The 20711-nt window shown below is 39.5% G+C and overlaps 1 protein-coding gene across 1 annotated transcript in view; it reads right to left on the bottom strand.

The window, feature by feature from the left end:
- Positions 1 to 824: 824 nt before the first annotated feature.
- The window catches only part of LOC140211603 (transmembrane channel-like protein 2-A), a 42424-nt gene continuing 22537 nt past the window's right edge, over positions 825 to 20711 (bottom strand). Inside the window, exons 10-17 of the mRNA XM_072281501.1 lie at positions 19970 to 20119; positions 19605 to 19733; positions 19213 to 19280; positions 17802 to 18041; positions 6682 to 6807; positions 5914 to 5992; positions 4427 to 4538; positions 825 to 1392 (exon numbers count right to left, since the gene is read on the bottom strand). Coding sequence (XP_072137602.1) covers positions 1190 to 1392; positions 4427 to 4538; positions 5914 to 5992; positions 6682 to 6807; positions 17802 to 18041; positions 19213 to 19280; positions 19605 to 19733; positions 19970 to 20119 — 1107 coding nt within the window. The 3' untranslated portion in view covers positions 825 to 1189. The remainder of the gene's footprint in view (positions 1393 to 4426; positions 4539 to 5913; positions 5993 to 6681; positions 6808 to 17801; positions 18042 to 19212; positions 19281 to 19604; positions 19734 to 19969; positions 20120 to 20711) is intronic.

Raw genomic sequence — 20711 nt, 5'->3', positions numbered from 1 at the left:
AATGTGGATAAATGTGATGTTATCCACTTTGGTGGCAAAAATAGGAAAACAGATTATTATCTGAATGGTGGCCAATTAGGAAAAGGGGAGGTGCAACGAGACCTGGGTGTCATTATACACCAGTCATTGAAAGTGGGTATGCAGGTACAGCAGGCGGTGAAAAAGGCGAATGGTATGCTGGCATTTATAGCGAGAGGATTCGAGTACAGGAGCAGGGAGGTACTACTGCAGTTGTACAAGGCCTTGGTGAGACCACACCTGGAGTATTGTGTGCAGTTTTGGTCCCCTAATCTGAGGAAAGACATCCTTGCCATAGAGGGAGTACAAAGAAGGTTCACCAGATTGATTCCTGGGATGGCAGGACTTTCATATGAAGAAGTACTCGTTGGAATTTAGAAGATTGAGGGGGGATCTGATTGAAACGTATAAGATCCTAAAGGGATTGGACAGGCTAGATGCAGGAAGATTGTTCCCGATGTTGGGGAAGTCCAGAACGAGGGGCCACAGTTTGAGGATAGAGGGGAAGCCTTTTAGTACCGAGATTAGGAAAAACTTCTTCACACAGAGAGTGGTGAATCTGTGGAATTCTCTGCCACAGGAAACAGTTGAGGCCAGTTCATTGGCTATATTTAAGAGGGAGTTAGATATGGCCCTTGTGGCTACGGGGGTCAGGGGGTATGGAGGGAAGGCTGGGGCGGGGTTCTGAGTTGGATGATCAGCCATGATCATAATAAATGGCGGTGCAGGCTCGAAGGGCCGAATGGCCTACTCCTGCACCTATTTTCTATGTTTCTATGTTTCTATGATTGCATACACTCACAAATCGAATATTTAGTATGTGTCCAAGAATGAATTTCTTCTCAATTATTTTAATATTAACCTTGCTTGGAAACCAGTCGCTAAACAATTATAAGAATCTATTCAGCTTGATCTATTATCGTTGAGATACATTTGTTTTTTATAGAAAAAAAGGCAAGTTTACTAATAATGGGAGAAATAATTTCAGGGTTCATTAAAAACTTGCCTGGAATGATGCATTTCATTATCATTCCAGACATTAATATTATCACTGTATTGTTACCACTGACATATGTCAGTCATAATAAACCAGATTCAGATTTGCTTGACCGCAATCTCATCAAGACCGCTCAAAGTATATTGGAGAAATGGGTTCATTTCCTCTCACTTTTTAATGTCTTGGCTGCCCAGGGCGAGGCCCCTGGTGACGTGGACCTGGTGCTCCAGGTCTCGGTTGTCCTGGTAGGTGCGGTGGTTGCCTTGGGTTGGGTGCTTTCGTTACTACCATTCGCGGAGGTGGTGCCAGTGTCATTTCCTTTCCAAGTTTTCCATTGGTGGAAGGGGGCTGTTTCTCAAATGCTTTTTTACCTGTGTCTGGACCGTAAGATACAAAAAACACAAATTTTCCTTTAATCACAAAAATAATTTTATGGACTAATTGTAAAAGATGAGAGCAGATTATACAAATTCAAGACATACAAAGAACAAACCACTTGAATTGCTCATGGAAATCCAACTTGTAGGGTGTAATTTAATATTTATTAATAAGAGGTTACTGCAAGGTGTCCAGGATCTAAGTACAAGTACTATCTACAGCAACAGTGAGGAAATTAGAAATATTAGAGGATGAGTTTCCAGAGGACAGGTATCAATAAGCACATATTTCGCTCCCCACTCTCCACTTTCTGAAGGGATCGCTGTGTAGATGGCTTTCTTCTCTACTCATCCCTATTTACTGATCTTCCTCCTGGCATTTATCCCTGCAAGTGGGACAAGTGTTACATCTGCCCCTACACCTCATCCCTCACCACTCTTCAGGGCTCCAAACAGTCCTAGGTGAAGCAACATTTCACCTTGAGTCTGTCGAACATCTACCGTTGCTCCCAGTGCAGCCTCGTCTACTTCTGTGAGAACTGACGCAGATTGTGGAACTTCCTCATCAAGCACAAAAGGTGGGATTTCCCGGTGACCACCTGTTTCAATCCAACTTCCCATTTCCATTCCAACATGTCAGTCCATGGCCTCCTCCACTGTCACAGTGAGGTCACTCTAAGGTTACCTCAAATTCCATCTAGGTAGCCTCCAATCTGATAGCATGAACATCGATTTCTCGAACTCCTGCTAATTTCTCCTCCGTCCCCCTTCTGTCGTTTTTCCATTCCTCATTCTGGTTCCCTCTTACTCCTTCTCTTTTCCTCACCTGCCCATCACCTCCCTCTGGTGCCTCTCCTTCTTTCCTTTCTCCCATGGTCTACTGTCCTCTCTTATCAGATTCCTTCTTCAGCCCTTTACATCAGTGATAATAACCTTACTTCATACCCTCTGCCCCACTCACCCACCTTCTCCCTTATCTGGTTTCAGTTATCACTTGCCCGCTTGTATTCACTTCTGCTCTCCCCACTTCTTATTCTAGATTCCTCCCTGATAAAGGGTCTCTGCCCAAATCGTCAGCTCCATAGATGCTTCCTGACTCGCTGAGCTCCTCCAGCATTTTGTGTTGCTCTAGATTCCAGCATCTACAAAATCTCCTGTGCTTAATATCAGAACTACAAAAGAAATGTCAAAACTTTAATGACTCATTGAGAAGCACAGGGGAAAACAAAGGAAGTGAAAAAGGATAACAAATATGTAAAATATTTTGAAGGTCTGGTAAATGTTAAATAATTTTAACTGAAAGGAAAACAAATATATAACAACTGTATTTCCATCTGGAAATAAAAACCTTCTGGAATTGTACCTCTGATTTCCTTTTGCTGACCACAGTGAAAAGACTTGTAGTTTCTTTGTATTGCATGACAGCCTCTATTAAAAGTCTATTGTGACCTGCTCATGGGTAAAGGTAGGCACTTTCAACTTCAAGAGGAAAATATCTGTTTGCTCAACAGAGCCAGCTCATGTATATTCCTGATAAATTATACAATTAATTACGATGCAGAAACATTAGAGAACATTAATATGTAAGAGAGCCTCGAAATTAATAGGTTAGCTCTTTTTATCAGTACTATTTACATGAAACTATTTCCATCTTACTCCAGGATGGAATGTGATTGTGAAAACTTGCAAGTCACTGCAAATTAAACTAGGTTCTTCTGTAAAGTACTTTCAGCAGGAAAGCATCAGCAATATTCTTTTAAAATCTTATAAACTTTATACCAAATAATAAAACTGATGATGATAGCATTGTAATTTTGAAGTTCATATCAGCATCATAGCTATGTGATGTAAACTTAAATAAATGAATGTCTTTGACAGACTAAGCATTTGCTGCCTGTTCCCCTTCCATGAATATCCTCAAACTTGAAGAAATGAACACTTCTGACAGACTAAACTATTGCCGCCTGTTCTCCTACAGATATCCCAAATCATATATGTAGTAGGGGCAATTATCAGAAAGTATGCGATCCCTTTAAAATAGTCATGGCTTGGACTGGCAAACTACCAACAGTGGGGCAGAAGTTAGGTTAGGGAACAAGGCAGGCCAAATCACTTTACTTTCTGAGGACACCCTCTGAGTGATTGGATACACATTCGGTGACAGAAAATACAATCCCAGCAATAAGCAGATGCATATTGTTTATCAGGATCGAGCCAGTTGTAATCCTAAGGCTAACCAGCCACGGTTATACATCTTACTTGAAACTGTTGTGATATTTAAGTGGAACAAATAGGAACTTCACATAGAGCTGAATGCAAGGGTAAAGTTCAGCAGATCTTAATTAAGAATTGAAACCCAGTGGGCGCAGTATTAGGCATTCCTGTAGTCAATCCACTCCAAAGTCTGATGTGTTGTGCATTCAGATGCTTTTCTACACACTACTGTTGTAATGCATGGTTATTTGTGTTACTTTCACCTTCCTATCAGCTTGAACCAGTCTGACCATTCTCTTCGGACCTCTCTCATTAACAAGGCATTTTTGCCCACAGAACTGCTACTCACTAGATTTGTTTTGTGTGTTTTTCACACCATTCTCTGTAAACTGTAGAGACTGATGTGTGTGAAAATCCCAGGGGATCAGCAATTTCTGAGATCCTCAAACCACCCTGTCTGGCACCAACACTCATTCCACAGTCAAAGTCACTGAGAATACATTTCTTACCCATTCTGACGTTTGATCTGAACAATGTTTGAACTTCTTGACCATGCTTTTATACATTGAGTTGCTACCACATGATTGGCTGATTAGATATTTGCATTAATGAGTAGCTGTATCTAATAAAGTGCCAATGAGTGTATGTTTTAAACAACTAGATTCACATTTATTAAGTGCAGTTATTTTACTAGTAAAATATCAATCAAATTACACTATTTAGTATAATTCCTGAATAAAGACTTAAATGCCAGTGTCTTTTTAAGCTACATATTTTACTAAAATTAGGTCACACATTAAACAATGTCATCAGCTCCCACCTGTTTCAAGTTTGCTAGGATTTGTTCTCTTTGGTAAAAGATCTTCTAAATCTTGCAACATTGGATTGACAGTATTTTTATTGTTCCTTCTATTCTTTTGCTCTTCACGTTGCTTTTTTAATAGAAAAGAATCGCACCATATTTAACAACATTTCACTGTGGGGTATGATTATATTTAAAAATGCAACACAACACCGAGATGTTAGCCTTGTTACACAGGAGGAATGTTATTGTTTTAAAATACAGGACAATATACTTTATTAACTTCTATGCAGGGTTTATTAATATTTAGTTGTTTTTTTTTTCTAGCAGAGCACCTTAAGTGACTTCAACAGCCATAGAAAGAGTGAAAGATAGAAAACCTACCGCACATACAGGCCCTTCGGCCCACAAAGCTGTGCCAAACATGTCCTTACCTTAGAACTACTTAGACTCACCCATAGCCCTCTATTTTTCTAAGCTCCATGTACCTATCCAGGAGTCTCTTAAAAGACCCTATCGTTTCCGTCTCCACCACTGTTGTTGGCAGACCATTCCATGCACTCACCACTCTCTGCGTAAAAAACTTACCCCTGATATCTCCTCTGTACCAACTTCCAAGCACCTTAAAACTATGCCCTCTCATGCTAGCCATGTGCAGGTAGAAGTTGGATTGCATAGTATTTTATTTTCAATCCAATCAAGAATTGAAGTAACCCTCAGTAAATCATACTTGGAAAATTCATGCCTGTTAATAAAATGGATCAGCCACTTGTTCATACCATCTATAGTTCCACATCTAATGCCATGCCACACACTTCTGAAGTCCTCCTGGCCTGAAGTAAAGAACTCTGGTCCAGAAAGTGACTTGTCATGTGGCAATCACAAAGAAAGGTGTAAAAATGAGTTTTCTTACTATCTCTTCTTTCAGTTAGTCATGACGAAGGGTCTCGGCCTGAAACGTCGACTATGCTTCTTCCTATAGATGCTGCCTGGCCTGCTGCGTTCCACCAGCATTTTGTGTGTGTATTTCTTGTAAATTTAGATGCCATTTAAATGGCCATTCCAGTGTCTTTCTGAGAACCTCAGTGCTCTTTTCATGGCCTCTGTAACCTCCGCCTTCTGGAACATCTATGTTGTAGGTTGCTTCTGTCTACCAACAACGAACTGTGTTTCCTGAAGGGCTGATTTTTGTTTGGAGTGGCTGAGATAAATTGGCCTTATTCCCGACAAGGCGTGCAGATTACAATCATGCACCTTTTTTATGAAAATCCTACCAACATATTTTGGCTGTGCAGAATGGAACCAAACTTTACAAGTGCACAATAAAATGGATACACTGCGTACTTGGTGCATGCCATGAGAAGATGTATTTCTACCTCTAAGAATTTCTAGACCTCAAATAAGTGTCCTTCTCTATGTAAAGGATATATGAAAAACTATGTATTTCCAAGTTTACATAATAACTGTGCATTCCCCTCAGTGACTACTTTTCAATATGAACTTACTATTTGCATCTTCTTTTTTAGTTCCAGATTTGCTGCTTTGTATGTTTTTGAGGTAGCATTAAGGTAATATATGCCTAAACTGCAATTAAACACAGGTTGAAAGGCAATCAGATGTCATAGTGCTTAATAAATAAATAATATATTTTATTAAAAATATACCTTATAGTTTACAGTATACATTAGCACCTTCTTTATTCAGAATTGCAGTTAAGATATATCAACACTGATTTTTTCATAATGGCTGAACAGCAAACAACCGGCAGCAAATGAGGATCGATTTTTAAAGATTTTGCAGAGTGCAAAATAAAGATTAAAAAATCAATTATACTAAATTTTATAGCATGAACAAAACATTATTTAAAAAGTAAAACAAGTGTACCTTGAAATGCTTATCTGAAGGACTGAAAATCCATATCCATAAAATTAGTTTTATGAGGACCAGAGAGAAATTCACTCATACTTCATGCAACAATGTGCATCTATTTCATATCAATTTTTAAACTCAAAAACATACTGTATATATATAAATTTGATATTAGATTTTTGTCTATGAATATGCCCCACACCTACAGCTGAATATACTTACTCTTTTGATAACCCATTAAAGCAAAAAAAGTGCATTTAATACGATTTATATTATATTTTGCAATTGTACAAAATTAAATTTAATTTTAAGCTCTGTACCATTAATCAAACCATGGGACAGGAAGACCATAATTATTTGGGTGATTAGAGTTTTTTGTTTGCTGAAAGGAAAACAAAACTTACACCATAAGTAAGATCCCAGGTAGAATCAGCCCCGGATTTGAAGCATAACTGAAGAGTTTTCCAACAAATGCTGGAAAATCATACTCAATTGTTTCCATAATAACCTCAAACATTTTAGCTTTCCCACTGTAAGAAAACAAATTGAGAATTAGAGTGAAATATGGTTTAAGCAACAATGACCAATTTGAAGATTGTACTCTAATGGTGCATCATTCGTGTTCTTTAATGGCAGTTGTCACTAATTTTTGGTGTGTCAGAGAAACTGTAACTGATGTACTTATCTGCTCAATGCATCAAAACTTTTATTTGGGAATAGGCATTTATATTGGAGGTGCATTTGCAACAAGGTAACACTCATTGGGAAAGCTCCCTGATAGGTAATGAGACAACTATATAGTGCTGCAGGCTCAGTCCGTATCTTGCACCTGCAACTGAAGTGTTATATGTATCCAGTTCCATCAAGTACAGGAAGAGAAGGGATGGGTGACTGACAGAGAGGCAGAAGAGAGGATATTGATAGTTCAGGAGGGTGCTGAGCGCTTCTAGCTCTCTAAACCATCTTTATTTTAGAGGCAATTTCCCTGGGAAGTGCTAAAAACGGAGAGCCAAGAACCCTAAGAAGAGACAAGAATAGGGATGAATTATCAAAACAAGAGAAACAGTCAATGAAGGCAAGAAGACCAGCCAAATTGCAACTCTGTCTTTGGTGAGAGTGACCTTTGTTCCAACCTACTCAGGAGAGGCACACTGCCACTGCAGAATCGACAAGAAGTTATGAAATCTATATCTCAACTCAAAGAAACAAGATTTCATGGGTCAGAGAGCATCACCACAAAAATCCCAAGCGTTTTAGCCACAAATCCACTATTTCATCCTCCATATCTCAAATGGAGATATGGATGCTGTAATCCTAACTCTCTACAAGAAAAGAGATCAATCTGTATCAATTATAGAGGGATCTCCCCACAGGCAAGCCATCATTTGGAATGTTATCACTTGGGGTCCTTCTTAACCACTTCATCGTGGTGACAGGGGAGCTGTTTCTTGCATTACAGTGTGGATTTTATCTGTCTAGAGACACTGCGGACATAGAACATAGAACATAGAAAACCTAAAGTACAATACAGGCCCTTCGGCCTACAATGCTGTGCCGAACATGTACTTACTTCAGAAATTACCTAGGGTTACCCACAGCCCTCAATTTTTCTAAGCTCCATGTACCTATCCAGGAGTGTCTTAAAAGACCCTATTGTATCCGCCTCCACCACTGTCACTGGCTGCCCATTCCACCCACTCACCACTCTCTGTGTAAAAAACTTACCCCTGACCTCTCCTCTGTACCTATTTCCAGGCACCTTAAAACAGTGCCCTCTCGTATTAGCCACTTCAGCCCTGGCAAAAAACCTCTGACTATCCACACGATCAATGCCTCTCATCATTTTATGCACGTCTATCAGATCACCTCTCATCCTCTGTCACTCCAGGGAGAAAAGGCCAAGTTCACTCAACCTAGTGTCATACGGCATGCTCCCCAATCCAGGAAACATCCTTGTAAATCTTCTCTGCACCCTTTCTATGGTTTCCACACCCTTCCTGTAGTGAGGTGACCATAACTGAGCACAGTACTTCAAGTGGGGTTTGACCAGGGTCCTATATAGCTCCAACATTATATCTCAGCTCCTAAACTCAATCCCATGATTGATGAAGGCCAATGCACCGTCTGCTTTCTTAACCACAGAGTCAACCTGTGCAGCAGCTTTGAGTGTCCTATGGGCTCCGACCCCAAGATCCCTCTGATCCTCCACACTGCCAAGAGTCTTACCATTAATATTATATTCTGCCATCATATTTGACCTACCAAAATGGACCACCTCACACTTTTCCGGGTTGAACTCCATCTGCAACTTCTCAACCCAATTTTGCATCCTATCAATGTCCCACTGTAACCTCTGATGACCCTCCACACTATCCACAGCACCCCCAACCTTTGTGTCATCAGCAAAGTCACTAACCCATCCCTGCGGTTCCTCGTCCAGGTCATTTATAAAAATCACGAAGAGAAGGGGTCCCAGAACAGATCCTTGAGGCACACCGCTGGAAACCGACCTCCATGCAGAATATGACCCATCTACAACCACTCTTTGCCTTCTGTGGGCAAGCTAATTCTGGATCCACAAAGCAATGTCCCCTTAGAACCCATGCCTCCTTACTTTCTCAACAAACCTTGCATGGGGTACCTTATCAAATACCTTGCTGAAATCTATATACACTACATCTACTGCTCTACCTTCATCAATGTATTAGTTATATCCTCAAAAAATTCAATCAGGCTTGTAAGGCACGACCTGCCTTCGACAAAGCCATGCTGACTATTCCTAATCATATTACAGTATGCCTCTCCAAATGTTCATAAATCCTGCCTCTCAGGATCTTTTCCATCAACTTACCAACCACTGAAATAAGACTGACTGGTCTATAATTTCCTGGGCTATCTCTACTTCCTTTCTTGAATAAGGGAACAAAATCCGCAACTCTTCAATCTCCCAGAACCTCTCCCCTCCCCATTGATGATGCAAATATCATCACCAGAGGCTCAGCAATCTCCTCCGTCACCTCCCACAGTAGCCTGGGTTACATCTCGTCCAATCCCAGTGAATACTGAAGCAAAGTATTCATTAAGTACCCCTGCTATCTCCTCCAGTTCCATACACGATTTTCCATTGTCACACTTGATGTGTCCTATTCTCTCACATGATTTTCTTCACATGATGACTTTAACCAAAGGGTTCAGAAAAGAAGAAGATAAGCAGAAAATTGCTCCTAATAAGAAGATAGCAATAGACATTCTATAGTTAGGGAAACAGCGAAGGTCATCAGTGCTTGCAGAAGAGATTTCAGGACAATATGTTGCCTCCCTGATTTCAGGGTGTACACTTTCACTGGGGAACATGGTCTTATTGGTAGGGATGCAAGACCTATCAAATGGGATGAAAAACTGAAGGTTTTTAAGGATTTAGTAAGCAGTTTGAGACACAGGATTTCAACAGGTGTCGATCTGGATTATTTACTGTAGCTACCGTACCATGCACTAGTAAGTACAGGAGAGAATACCACAAAAAAGGGCACAGCTGGAAAAAAGGTGCCTAGTAAGGGCTTAGATTCCTGCTGTATTATGACTAGTTCCGAGCAGGATAAGGCTTGTACAAACTGGATGGGTTTACCTCCACCGAGCAGGGACTAATATCCTTACTGGATGGTTCACTTGTTCGCTGTGGATGGAGGTTTAAACAAATTTAGCATAGGGTGGGCAAATTAAGGCAGCACGGGAAAGATAAGGATAAATGGAGCAAAATAATTGGGAGAACTAATTAGCACTAGAAAAAAAGCTTTTAGATAGAAACAAACTAATAGGATATTGAAGATATGAGTCAAGTTTTCTTGGCATGTCTTTAAACATTAGAAATATATTAAAATTGATGAGCAGCAGGCACGTTACCCACTAATTCTAAAATCCTTTAATAACTAAAAATCCATTGATCTCTATCTGACCAAGTACAGGAAAGAGCCTCAGCGTCTTTTTGGGGTTGAAGAAATATCTCCTTCTCTCCATTGTAAATATCCTACCCTCTATCCTGATGTTTTGATCTCTTGTTCTAAACCTTCCAGCCAGAACAAGCATTTTCCCTGCTTGTTGATCCCTGTCAGAACTTTGAACATTTCAATTCAGTAAGAACATGTTAATTAAATGAAATAAGAAATAGGAGAAAGTAGCCCATCTGATGCCTTCAGCCTGTTCCATCATTCATTAAGTTCCAGGCCAATCATCTACCTCACCTCTATTCTTCCACTATTCTTCCTATATACTGTATATTAATTCTGCTATGTTCAGCAATCTATGAAAGTGATTAGAATGAACTGAATGACTGAGCCTGCACAGCCTTCCTGGGCAAAGAATGAAGAGGTTTCTCCTCATCCCTGTCCTAAGTGGTCTACCATTCTCCTTAATATGTGCGCCCAGACCTGAAATTGTGACCAAGGGAAAACATCCACCCTCCATCCCATCTCTCAAGTCCTTCATGAATTAGCATTGTATTTAATGCTGCTGGTAGATTTCCCAAAAAAGAAAACAATATACTGAATCTTGTGTGAAACACTATTAGAATGGTTCACACCCAGAAGTAGTCACCAGAATGGAACATGCAATATCTAAAGAGACCTCACGTGATTTAGTGCAACTCCTGGCACGACATTGCACAGCAAGTAAATTCACCCAGAGAGACAAGCAAGCTCTGATCAATGAGGTATGTGCTAGGTGAAAGGTCATATGTCATAGGGAGTGGAGTCCCACCAGGTATGACACAAGAAGATTGGCAAGACATGGTTACAGTAGTTTTCCTGTGGATTGAGAATCCTTACTCAGTGGAGCAATATGAAATGTGCTTTCATTTCTTCACAAGCTACGTCTGGGTGATCTGCTCAACACTACTTACACTCACAGAGTTAAGCAGAGGTCTGAGTTTAATAAGTAAATTGGCAATAAGTGATGACCCCCCTCCTGTTGGACTGCTTGAGGTAACTTATTCTTTATTCTTTCTTTCTGCTCTTCTAATATTTGTATATCTGTGCACTTGCAATGCTACTGTGACACTGTAATTTCCTTTGGGATTAATAATCTATCTATCTATCTATGAGGAAATTGAGTTATTACAGCAAGAGCTGGATCAGGGATTTATTTATTCATGTTATAATTTGTGTAGGCATTCTTACGAAGCAAGTGTGAGGAATTTTTATCCAGCTTTTGGGCTGCCTCAACAGATTATAATTGGTGTTTGATGTTAGTGGCAACAATTGGAATATGGAGAGGATCCCTTGAGTTCTGTCGAAGACCATGATTTCACAGGCTGCTTTGAAGAAATGTCTCTCTTCCAATAAGTTCAGTAATCAATATTTCTTCACTCTTCCTCATACCTGGGAGATGATATGGTGAATGCTGTGCAGAACACCCCTTGGTTGTCTTCTTTTTCCTCCTGTTTCACTTGCAGCAGCTCTTGAAACTGCATCTTGAGATTTGACATTCCTTGCTCTGGGACCAATGACTATCTTTGATTTTATGTCATATTATGTCATTCTGCAGGATGAAGTCAGTGGCACAAAATAATCTGCAGATGCTGGGGTCAAAGCAACACTCACAACACGCTGGAGGAACTCAGCAGGTCAGACAGCATCTGTGGAAAAGATCAGTCAACGTTTCGGGCCGGAACCCTTTGTCAGGCCTGAAACATCAACCGATCTTTTCCACGGATGCTGCCCGACCTGCTGAGTTCCTCCAGCGTGTTGTGGATGAAGTCAATGCATCTATAAGGCCTACAGACTGCAGGGTACCTACAGACTGATGCAAGGAACAAATTCCTTCTTAAGAAGTCCAAGGATGTTTTTCACCTGCATCATAGTAGCTATGTGGCTCTCAGGTCTATGGCTGGGGTTGGATATTGCACTTATGTAAGGAGACAAGCAAGTAAAGGGTAGCCCATGTCCCCAGATCCATCCCTCTGAGCAGAGATGATCACTTAACTGTGGAATTAACCTTGAAGGATTTCTTTCATTCATGACCCATAATCAGCTTCACATTGTGAGTGTAAACTTCTGTTTGCAAAATCATCCAAATTATAAAGAGTAGAGTCAATGGCTTCCAGTTCTTATGGGGAGCCAGCAGCACCAACAAATGCCGAGGTTCAAGATGCCAATTGTTTCTGACTAAAATCAAAGTACAGATGAAATGGTTTAGATGAAAAAGGAAACACAATGCCTGGGAGTACTCTGTGACACAGCTATGAGCAACCAATCCATTAGATGTGTCGGGGATCTGCTGCTCTCATTTAGAAAAGTCTTGTGTGAAAAAGTTGGCAGTCAATATGACCTTCACTTTTACAGAGAAGAGCAGAAGGCAATCAACAGAGGAATGTTATCATACAGAATGTCACATACCTCATCAATAAAAGTCTTGGAAAAAGCTGAGGACATTTGTTCATTAGAGCAGTCCAAGTAGGACATGATGTCTCTGAGGACTTGGTGTCAGTTAGCATTTTGCTGATTGCTCTATCCTTGCCTCTTATCCAGAGGTCTCTAATTCACCCTAAGTTACCAGCATGATCCAATGATGGAATATTGCAAGCACAGCCACTACTGTGGAATGAGTAACTCAGCAGTTAAAAATTGCTACTATTAGGCTTTTGAAGGATTTGCAATGGACAGGCATGAATAGTCCCCATGCAATCATATTTTATTGGTTTAATTTCACCACCATGTCAGGGAAACTGGACATCACTTTGGGATTCTATGGGATGCCTTACAGGAGGACTGCAGCATTTTGTGATCGCAACTCATCACATTTTCTCAATGGCAATAAGGAAAAGGCAATAAATGTTAATCCTGCCAGTAACACATATGCCTTTAGTCTTGAATCAGATTTATTATCACTGAAATATGACATGAAATTTGTGGTTTTGTGGTACCAATACAATAGGAAGATATTAAAAAATTATAAATTTCAAGAATAAATAAATCATGCAGAGAAAAGGAATACAAGGTGGCGTTCATGGGTTCATGGACTATTAAGACATCTGATGATGGAAGGGAAGAAGATGTTCCTGAATCACTGATTGTCAGTGTTCAGTTTCCTGTACCTCCTCCCCGATGGTAGTAAAGAGGAGAAGGATGCCCTGATGGTGAAGGACTTTAATGGTGGATGCTGCCTTCTTGAGCATCATGTCTTGAAGAAGTCATTGGTGGGGAATGTTGTGCCATAATGGAGCTGGCTAAATTTATATCCCTCTGCAGCCTCTTGTGGTTGTTGATGGGAGGCTCCATATCAGGCTGTGATGCAGCCAGTGACAATGCTCTCCACAGTACATCTGCAGGAATTTGTAAGACTTTGGTGACATATGAGATCTCCTCAAACTGCTAATGAAATAGAACCACCAGTGTGCCATCTTCATGATTGCATCAATGTGTTAGGCCCAGGGTAGATCCTCTGATATGTTTACACATAGGAACTTGAAGCTACTCATCCTGACCACTGATGATCCCTCACCAGGGACAGGAGTGGGTTCTCCTGACTTCCCCTTTCCGAAATCCACAATCAGTTTTTTAGCCTTGATGGCAATGAGTGTGCAGTCATTGTTGCAACACCACTCAGCTAGCCAATTTGTCTCATTCTTGTATGCCTCTTTGTCACCATCTGAGATTCTACCAACAACAATGATGTCATCAGCAATGTTATATTTTACAGTTGAGCTGTGCTTAGGACAAAGTTGTGAGTATAGACAGAGTAGAGCAGTTGTTTAAATGAAGTGTCCCTGTGTATATTGTCAACAGGGAGGAGATGGTATTTCCAATCTGCACTAACTGTGGTCTTCCAATAAGGAAAGCAAGGATCAAGTTGCAGATGGAATTTCTGTGGGAGGGTTTACAAGCTTGGCAATTAAAACTGTAGGGTAATGGCATTGAATGCTGAGCTGCAATAATCAGCCTGATGTATCTTTTTCTGTTGGTGCTCCAAAGTAGAGTGAAGAGCCATTGTGATTTTGTCCACTCTAGAACTGTTGCAGCAGTAGGCAAATTGCAGCAAGTCTAAATCTTAGCTCTAGAGGAGTTGATTCTAGTGATAAACAACTGCTCAAAGTACTTCATCACAGTAGGTGCGAGTGCTACTGGACCATAGTTGTTGAGGCAGCTCACCCTGTTATTCATGAGCACCGGTATGATTGCTGCCCTTTTGAAGCAGATAGAAACCTCAGACTGCAGAGGCTGAGGAAGTCCTTGAACACTTCAGCCAGACAGTCAGCGCAGGTTTTCCGTACCTGGTCAGCTACACCACTGGGTTCTCTTTCAGAAGGTTCTAGCATTGGCCTCTGAGACAGAGATTACAGGGTTGCTATATGCTGTGGGGTTGCACACAAGTGTAGTGTTATTCTCCCTTTCAAATAATCCAGAAAAGGCATTGAGCACATTAGGGTGTGAAACATAACTGCCATTTATGCTCCCAGGTTCCACTTTATAGCAGGAATGGCATGAAAACTCTGATATATCTGTCTCGTATCCAATTCTGTCTTTGGCTGCACTCAGAATTGCCTCACATGGCCTTCTCTGGGTTATATTTCAGCTACTTGTAATACTATAAAGTAATAAAAAAAATCTGTGTATCACTGGTAATCAGTCATTTGAACATCACATCACACCTAACTCAGGCACATCCCAAATGTTTTCAGCTATCAGAGATACTCAGCACCATTTTTACATCAACAATTTTGATTGATAATTGTTTTTTCATTCCTTGGGTTAATGGACATTTAAATCAGAAGTTGATAACCAGTAACATTTATGAGCATAATCACTGAACATCACTGTAAACATAAACACAGGAGGTAATCATCTACTCGTGGCAGGTAAAATGTGCTACCCAGTCTAATCCCATCTTCTAACACCAGGTCACAGTCCTCACGTACACTTCCAAGTACTGTATGAGAATTCTGTCTCAACTATCAATCTCTTCTGAAAAAATGGTTCCCTCATCTCCTCAACATCCTTCTACTAACAATTTTACATCTACATCCCTAGTTTTTGATCCCTTGTTAAGGGAAGTGGGTCTTAACTATTTATTCTATTTAGGCCCTCAAATGGTTTTTACATCATATCTTCCCTCTACCTTCCCGATTCCAAAGAAAACAAACTTATGTCAATACATTAATTTTCCGACACTGAGAAAATTCTCATAAGTCGCCAATGCATCCTTTCTGGAACAATCATATTCTTCCTATTATGTGACAATTCAATTCAAATTGTACACAGTGTTCAAACTGCAGCCTAAGTAATGTTGCATGCAGGTCCAACAAAATTTCCCTGTTCTTAAACTCAATGCCTCATCTAATGTAGGAACACATCCATGTGCATTTTAACCACTTTATTGACTTTCCTAATTCCTTTAAGGTTGTGTGGACATCTACTCAATAGTCCATTTGCTCCTCTTCAACATGCAAGGTTCTGCCAGTTCTCTTGCCTTGACGTACTCCGCACATGAATTGCCTCACACTTCTCCATAATAAATTCCATTCACCTTTCAGCCCAACTGGCCAGACTATCTGTGTCCTCTCCTAAGGTTTAAAGCATTCCTCCCCATTTCCATCTATTCAATCATTTTGCATCATCTGCAAATATATTTATCATACCCCTTCTAGATTCCTAAGGTTGTCATAGCCAGGGGTGGTAGTGGGGATAAGCTCCCACTACCTATAAAATGCTCCAAATTGCGTGCGTCTCTAACAGCCTCTGACAACCAAGTCCAACTCTCGGCCTTCACGTGTGACTTAGCTACTAGGCCCGGCGGAACTGTTTCCACTGACAAGAGAAGGGGCAAAGCTGGACCATTGGCGCCTCAAAACCAGTTGCTTCGGGCAGGTGGGACACATCAGCCTTGGATGGCAGCCGCCTAGGAGAAGGAAAACTCTGATTTTAGACCTTCACTGCCTTGTTGCCATACCCACCTGAGGAAGAAATCCAGAGCCAGGGTCCTTAAGGCAGTTTGATGTTGTTTACAACTTCACTCTAGCAACCTCTGTGACAACACTGGTGCCAAGATGTACCAGCGCTTGCCCTTCCTTTGGACTACATCAGTGACGTGGAGAGGGGGAGCCCGCTGCATGGGCACAGCCGGTTCTTCAAATCTCCCCGCCCAGGCTTGCACTCTGGAAAAGACACAGTCCACCAGAGGTGAAATCCCATGATCCCCTGCCTACTAATACCCCTTCCATATCATTGTTGCAAAAGCCAAGGGGCTGAGTACTGACCTCCCATGGAACACCGCCGGCAAAAGCTTTCCAAGCACAAATGTACAGCATCAGAACAATAACTCAGGATATGTTTCCTGTCTTTACTGCATGGGTGGTAAGCTGGCAGAGTAAATCACCCACTTGTTAGAGCATTTTCTTTTCATTTGGCCATGCTGTAATTATATCCTCTCCAAGCAGTGCCAGAGTAGAATCTAATTTCAGTCTGACAAGTTTCCAATATGAATATAGACATAGGTATTCATAGTTATTGTCACTGAAAGCAAGTGCAGGCAAAATCTAGATTTTCCTTTAAATATATTGCTACTCAAATGACTGTGACTTTGCACCTGGCAAGTCAAATAGAAATCAGAGATTTGACCTCTGAGGTAAATATTAACTACACAAGTATACCAGCTTCTATGGATACAGAAGTACAGCTAATTTTGTGGAATGTTTTTATTTAAGAGGGGGATGGAAGAGAAAGTTAATTGGATCAAGCACGATGGGCGTGGGAAAGTGAGTGCACTGAAAACAGTTTCTGTGAAATGAATCAAATTAATATTCCCTATATTCTCTAATTTGCCTTGTGCAATATCATGGGAGAATCAACTGTATTATATTCAAATTCTTGTAGCTACACACTTAAATTCAAAATGTGGAGTCTTACAGAATAGTATATCCCTCTACTTACTGCAATCAGTACTACAAAGTTTGGTGATACACAAATCAAACTTGTGCCTTTAAATCTATATTTTAAATATATAGAAGGTTTGTTTACAAAAATACATGAAAAACTTATTTTATTACTGTCTAAGCCTTTTTATTATTGCTACTTTCCATGTAGGGATGGAAATAAGATGACATCTCACCTAGTGGATTATTAAATTGAAAATGAAGTGCTTTGCAAAGTGGCTATTTAAATACCATTTATAAAAAAAAGGATATCTATTTGAAAATAAGGATACAAAATGGTAAGGGGAAGAAATAGAAATGCAATTAAATTCTATTTTAAATGGTTAATGTCAAATGAGCTTCTGTGCTATAATGGCTATAATTATAAGATGCATTTACTTGATAAGATGATCCATTTTGCCCAGAATTGCATCCATCATGTTGATGTGTTTCTGTAATTGTGTCTCATATTAATTCACAATTACTTGGCCAAAAGCTTATTAGTTCAGATATCAACAAAATCAAGAGATATATAATATTAAGAAGGGTAATCCATGCTTGTTTCATTAAATAGGAGACAAAATATTGATTTGACACAGGATTGGTTTCTTTAAAGCTGATTACCTGAATGGTCCACAATCAAATGAGGGCGTAAATGTCATTATGGTGTAGACGACTGGCAACAAACTTAGGAACAAAATCAACAGTAATAATGACATGTAGAAATTATTCGATCCCGATGCCTTGAAAACTCTTGACTGAGGGACATTGCAGCACATAACAGCCCAGCCCTGAAAGTACATAGATGTCAACAGCCGTAGAATATTGATGCCAATTAAGCCAGGAGAATAGAAGGTGCCCATCCTGAAAGTAAAAGAAAGGAAAGTCTTCAATTCGGTGTAAAGTTCATAAATGCAAGTGCCAGCACTGCAAGAACTCACTTGATCTTATTTATTGCCTTCCACTGTCTTCAGGCGTTTAATATTTGAAACGGATTACTTTTATCATTCTGACATGGTTGTTGGTCATACCTGGTAATGATGTTTGTAAAGTTACATTTTTTTTATATTTACGAAGATAATGCTCTGAGGTACTAAAGTGACTGTGTAATTTGAGATACTGTGAGGACAGGAAAGTTATTTCATTTTATTTCTTCTTTACAGTGATAAGGGAAAGTGCTTTCAAAGCTGCTACCTCCATCTACTGGCACAAATCCATTTCCATGGGATAATTTTCTTCAAAGCATAATTTTCAAAATTTGAATTAATTTTAAAAAATGGACACCATAATAGACTGAAATTTTCACTAAATGTACTGCTGTTCCTCATTGATTACAACATATTATCATAGTAAATGTGAGGAAGATCAAGGCTTAAAATGCGCAAACACCAAAGCCACAGACTATTATACAGCAGATTGCTGCTGTCACGTTGATACTCTGTGATACTATATACCATTTTGGAGAGTGACCCGCAAACTTTTTTCAGTCATTGCTCGAGGAAAGTTAGCAAATGAATACTGTTTCCAGTTAGGCCTGTCAAATTTCCAGTGATTCCACTCATTTCTACAGAGAGGTGTGGCTACAAGGAAGAACAGAGATGGCACACCTGCAACTAGACTGGAGTGAAAATAATCATCAAAGTCACCAATATTCTACTGAGCCCTACTAGACAGCTTGGGTGTAATCCATCCAATGATTTATCAGGAAGATTAGCAAATATCCTAAACCCCTTGTTTCCTCTCTCACTATACAGTACATATTCCATTAATATTTCAAACTTTTCCAATAATGTATGCACCTTTATTTCTTTAATGAATTAATTAATATTCATTAATAAACATTTTCTGACTCTAAGATTTTTCAAATACACCCTAAATCCCTCTTGCTCTATATAAAAACCGTTGGGTTTTCCTTGATTATTCTCAAGCTTGGTTCTCACCCTACCTCACACATTGGTAGTCATCGGAGCTCATTAACCAAGATTAAGTAGTTTTACTTTATTAATCATGTGGATGTAAGAAAAGTCCTCGTTACCATATCATTCCTTGATTGAAGATAAGTCCTAAAACATTTCCACTGATGTCAAATTCGGTATATGAAGGCTGAAATTTTAAGAGTAAATATTGCAAGGTTATTGGTTAAAACAAACTGTCTTTTTACAACATTATCAACAAAGACTGTAGACATTTACTCCTTGCCAATGGACCCATTGAACATGTTCTAGCCATTTTTGCTTTAAAAGAATTAATTTTAAATGTTTCTCTAAAAAAAATGAGGTATCTACTAGTGAACAAATTCATCTATGCATGTTCAAATGTGATTAGAAGAGCATAAATATATTTTAAAATCTTTATCATGTATCAAATATACAACATTAGAGATTATTAATTCATTCGACATATTTCTTTTGAGAAATAATACTTAACAAATCCATACTCCAGATCCCAGCACCAGCAGTAGTTAATGAATCTGACAAATAGGGCACGTAGGAAATCCCCAACAAATATACTGCCATAAGTTACGAGAATGTCAGACACAGTAAGCTTTGTAAATTCCTAAAAGTTGTAAACAATAAAAGTTATTCAGTATATCATGTAATGATTCAACCTTTCAATAATGTTGCATGTTTACTACACAGTTAAATCTATCAAAACATAATGTCCCTATATACACTGATGTAATTTGACCAGATTATTTAACATAATATTATTCAAATGTTGACAAGAAAAACACAAACAAGAAAGCTAATATTTCAAAGCCCACTGCTACAATATTGATTCAAATGACATACCATTCCAACACCAGTCTCCCAGCAAGGCCCACGGGGGAAATCTGCAGGATCTATTTGTGGAATATTCCCAGTGGTTGAGTTATCAGATGTTAAATTGACAGAATTCATCATGGCTAAAGTCTTATTCTTTATACTTTCTTCCTCTGCCAGCTGAATAAGAGAAAGGAAATATCTTGTTTAAAATCACATTGGTACAGCAAAATATTTTAAGGAAATGGTTTAGATTTGGATCTGCCAAGATCCCATTTTTTTCAGAAGCAGCCAGCAGTGGATGGCAGACCTGCTGTCTCTTGGATGTCTGGCATTCTCTGGAAAATATTAAAAGAATTCATCAATTTGGGATCGATTTCTACACAACTGATTTAATTCTTTTCTCTTAGGAAATACCTTTCTTCTCCAAAGACGATAAAAAAGCTGGAAACCAAACATGCAGAGGTCTGTATTTGTAGCCTTATTAATACACAAATATACATAACATGTCATATGGCAAATTTAAAAGAAATTTTTATATTTAGAGGAATGTATTTAATGGGCAACAGCAGTTGTTCCAGGAGGAAATGATATAGCAAACAAGGAGATCAAAAAGAGGCTCATGAAATCTTGGAGAGACAGGAGATTGCAAATGGTGGAGTCTAGAAAAAAAACAATCTGCTGGAGAAACTTAGTGGGTCAAGCAACATCTGTTGAGGAAAGGAACTGATAGTTCAGGTTGAAAGCTTGCATCAGGTCTGGGAGTGGAAAG

This window comes from Mobula birostris, chromosome 17, assembly GCF_030028105.1.
Source record: "Mobula birostris isolate sMobBir1 chromosome 17, sMobBir1.hap1, whole genome shotgun sequence".
Classification (NCBI taxonomy): Eukaryota; Metazoa; Chordata; class Chondrichthyes; order Myliobatiformes; family Myliobatidae; genus Mobula; species Mobula birostris.
This window is presented reverse-complemented; position numbering and strand designations above follow the sequence as displayed.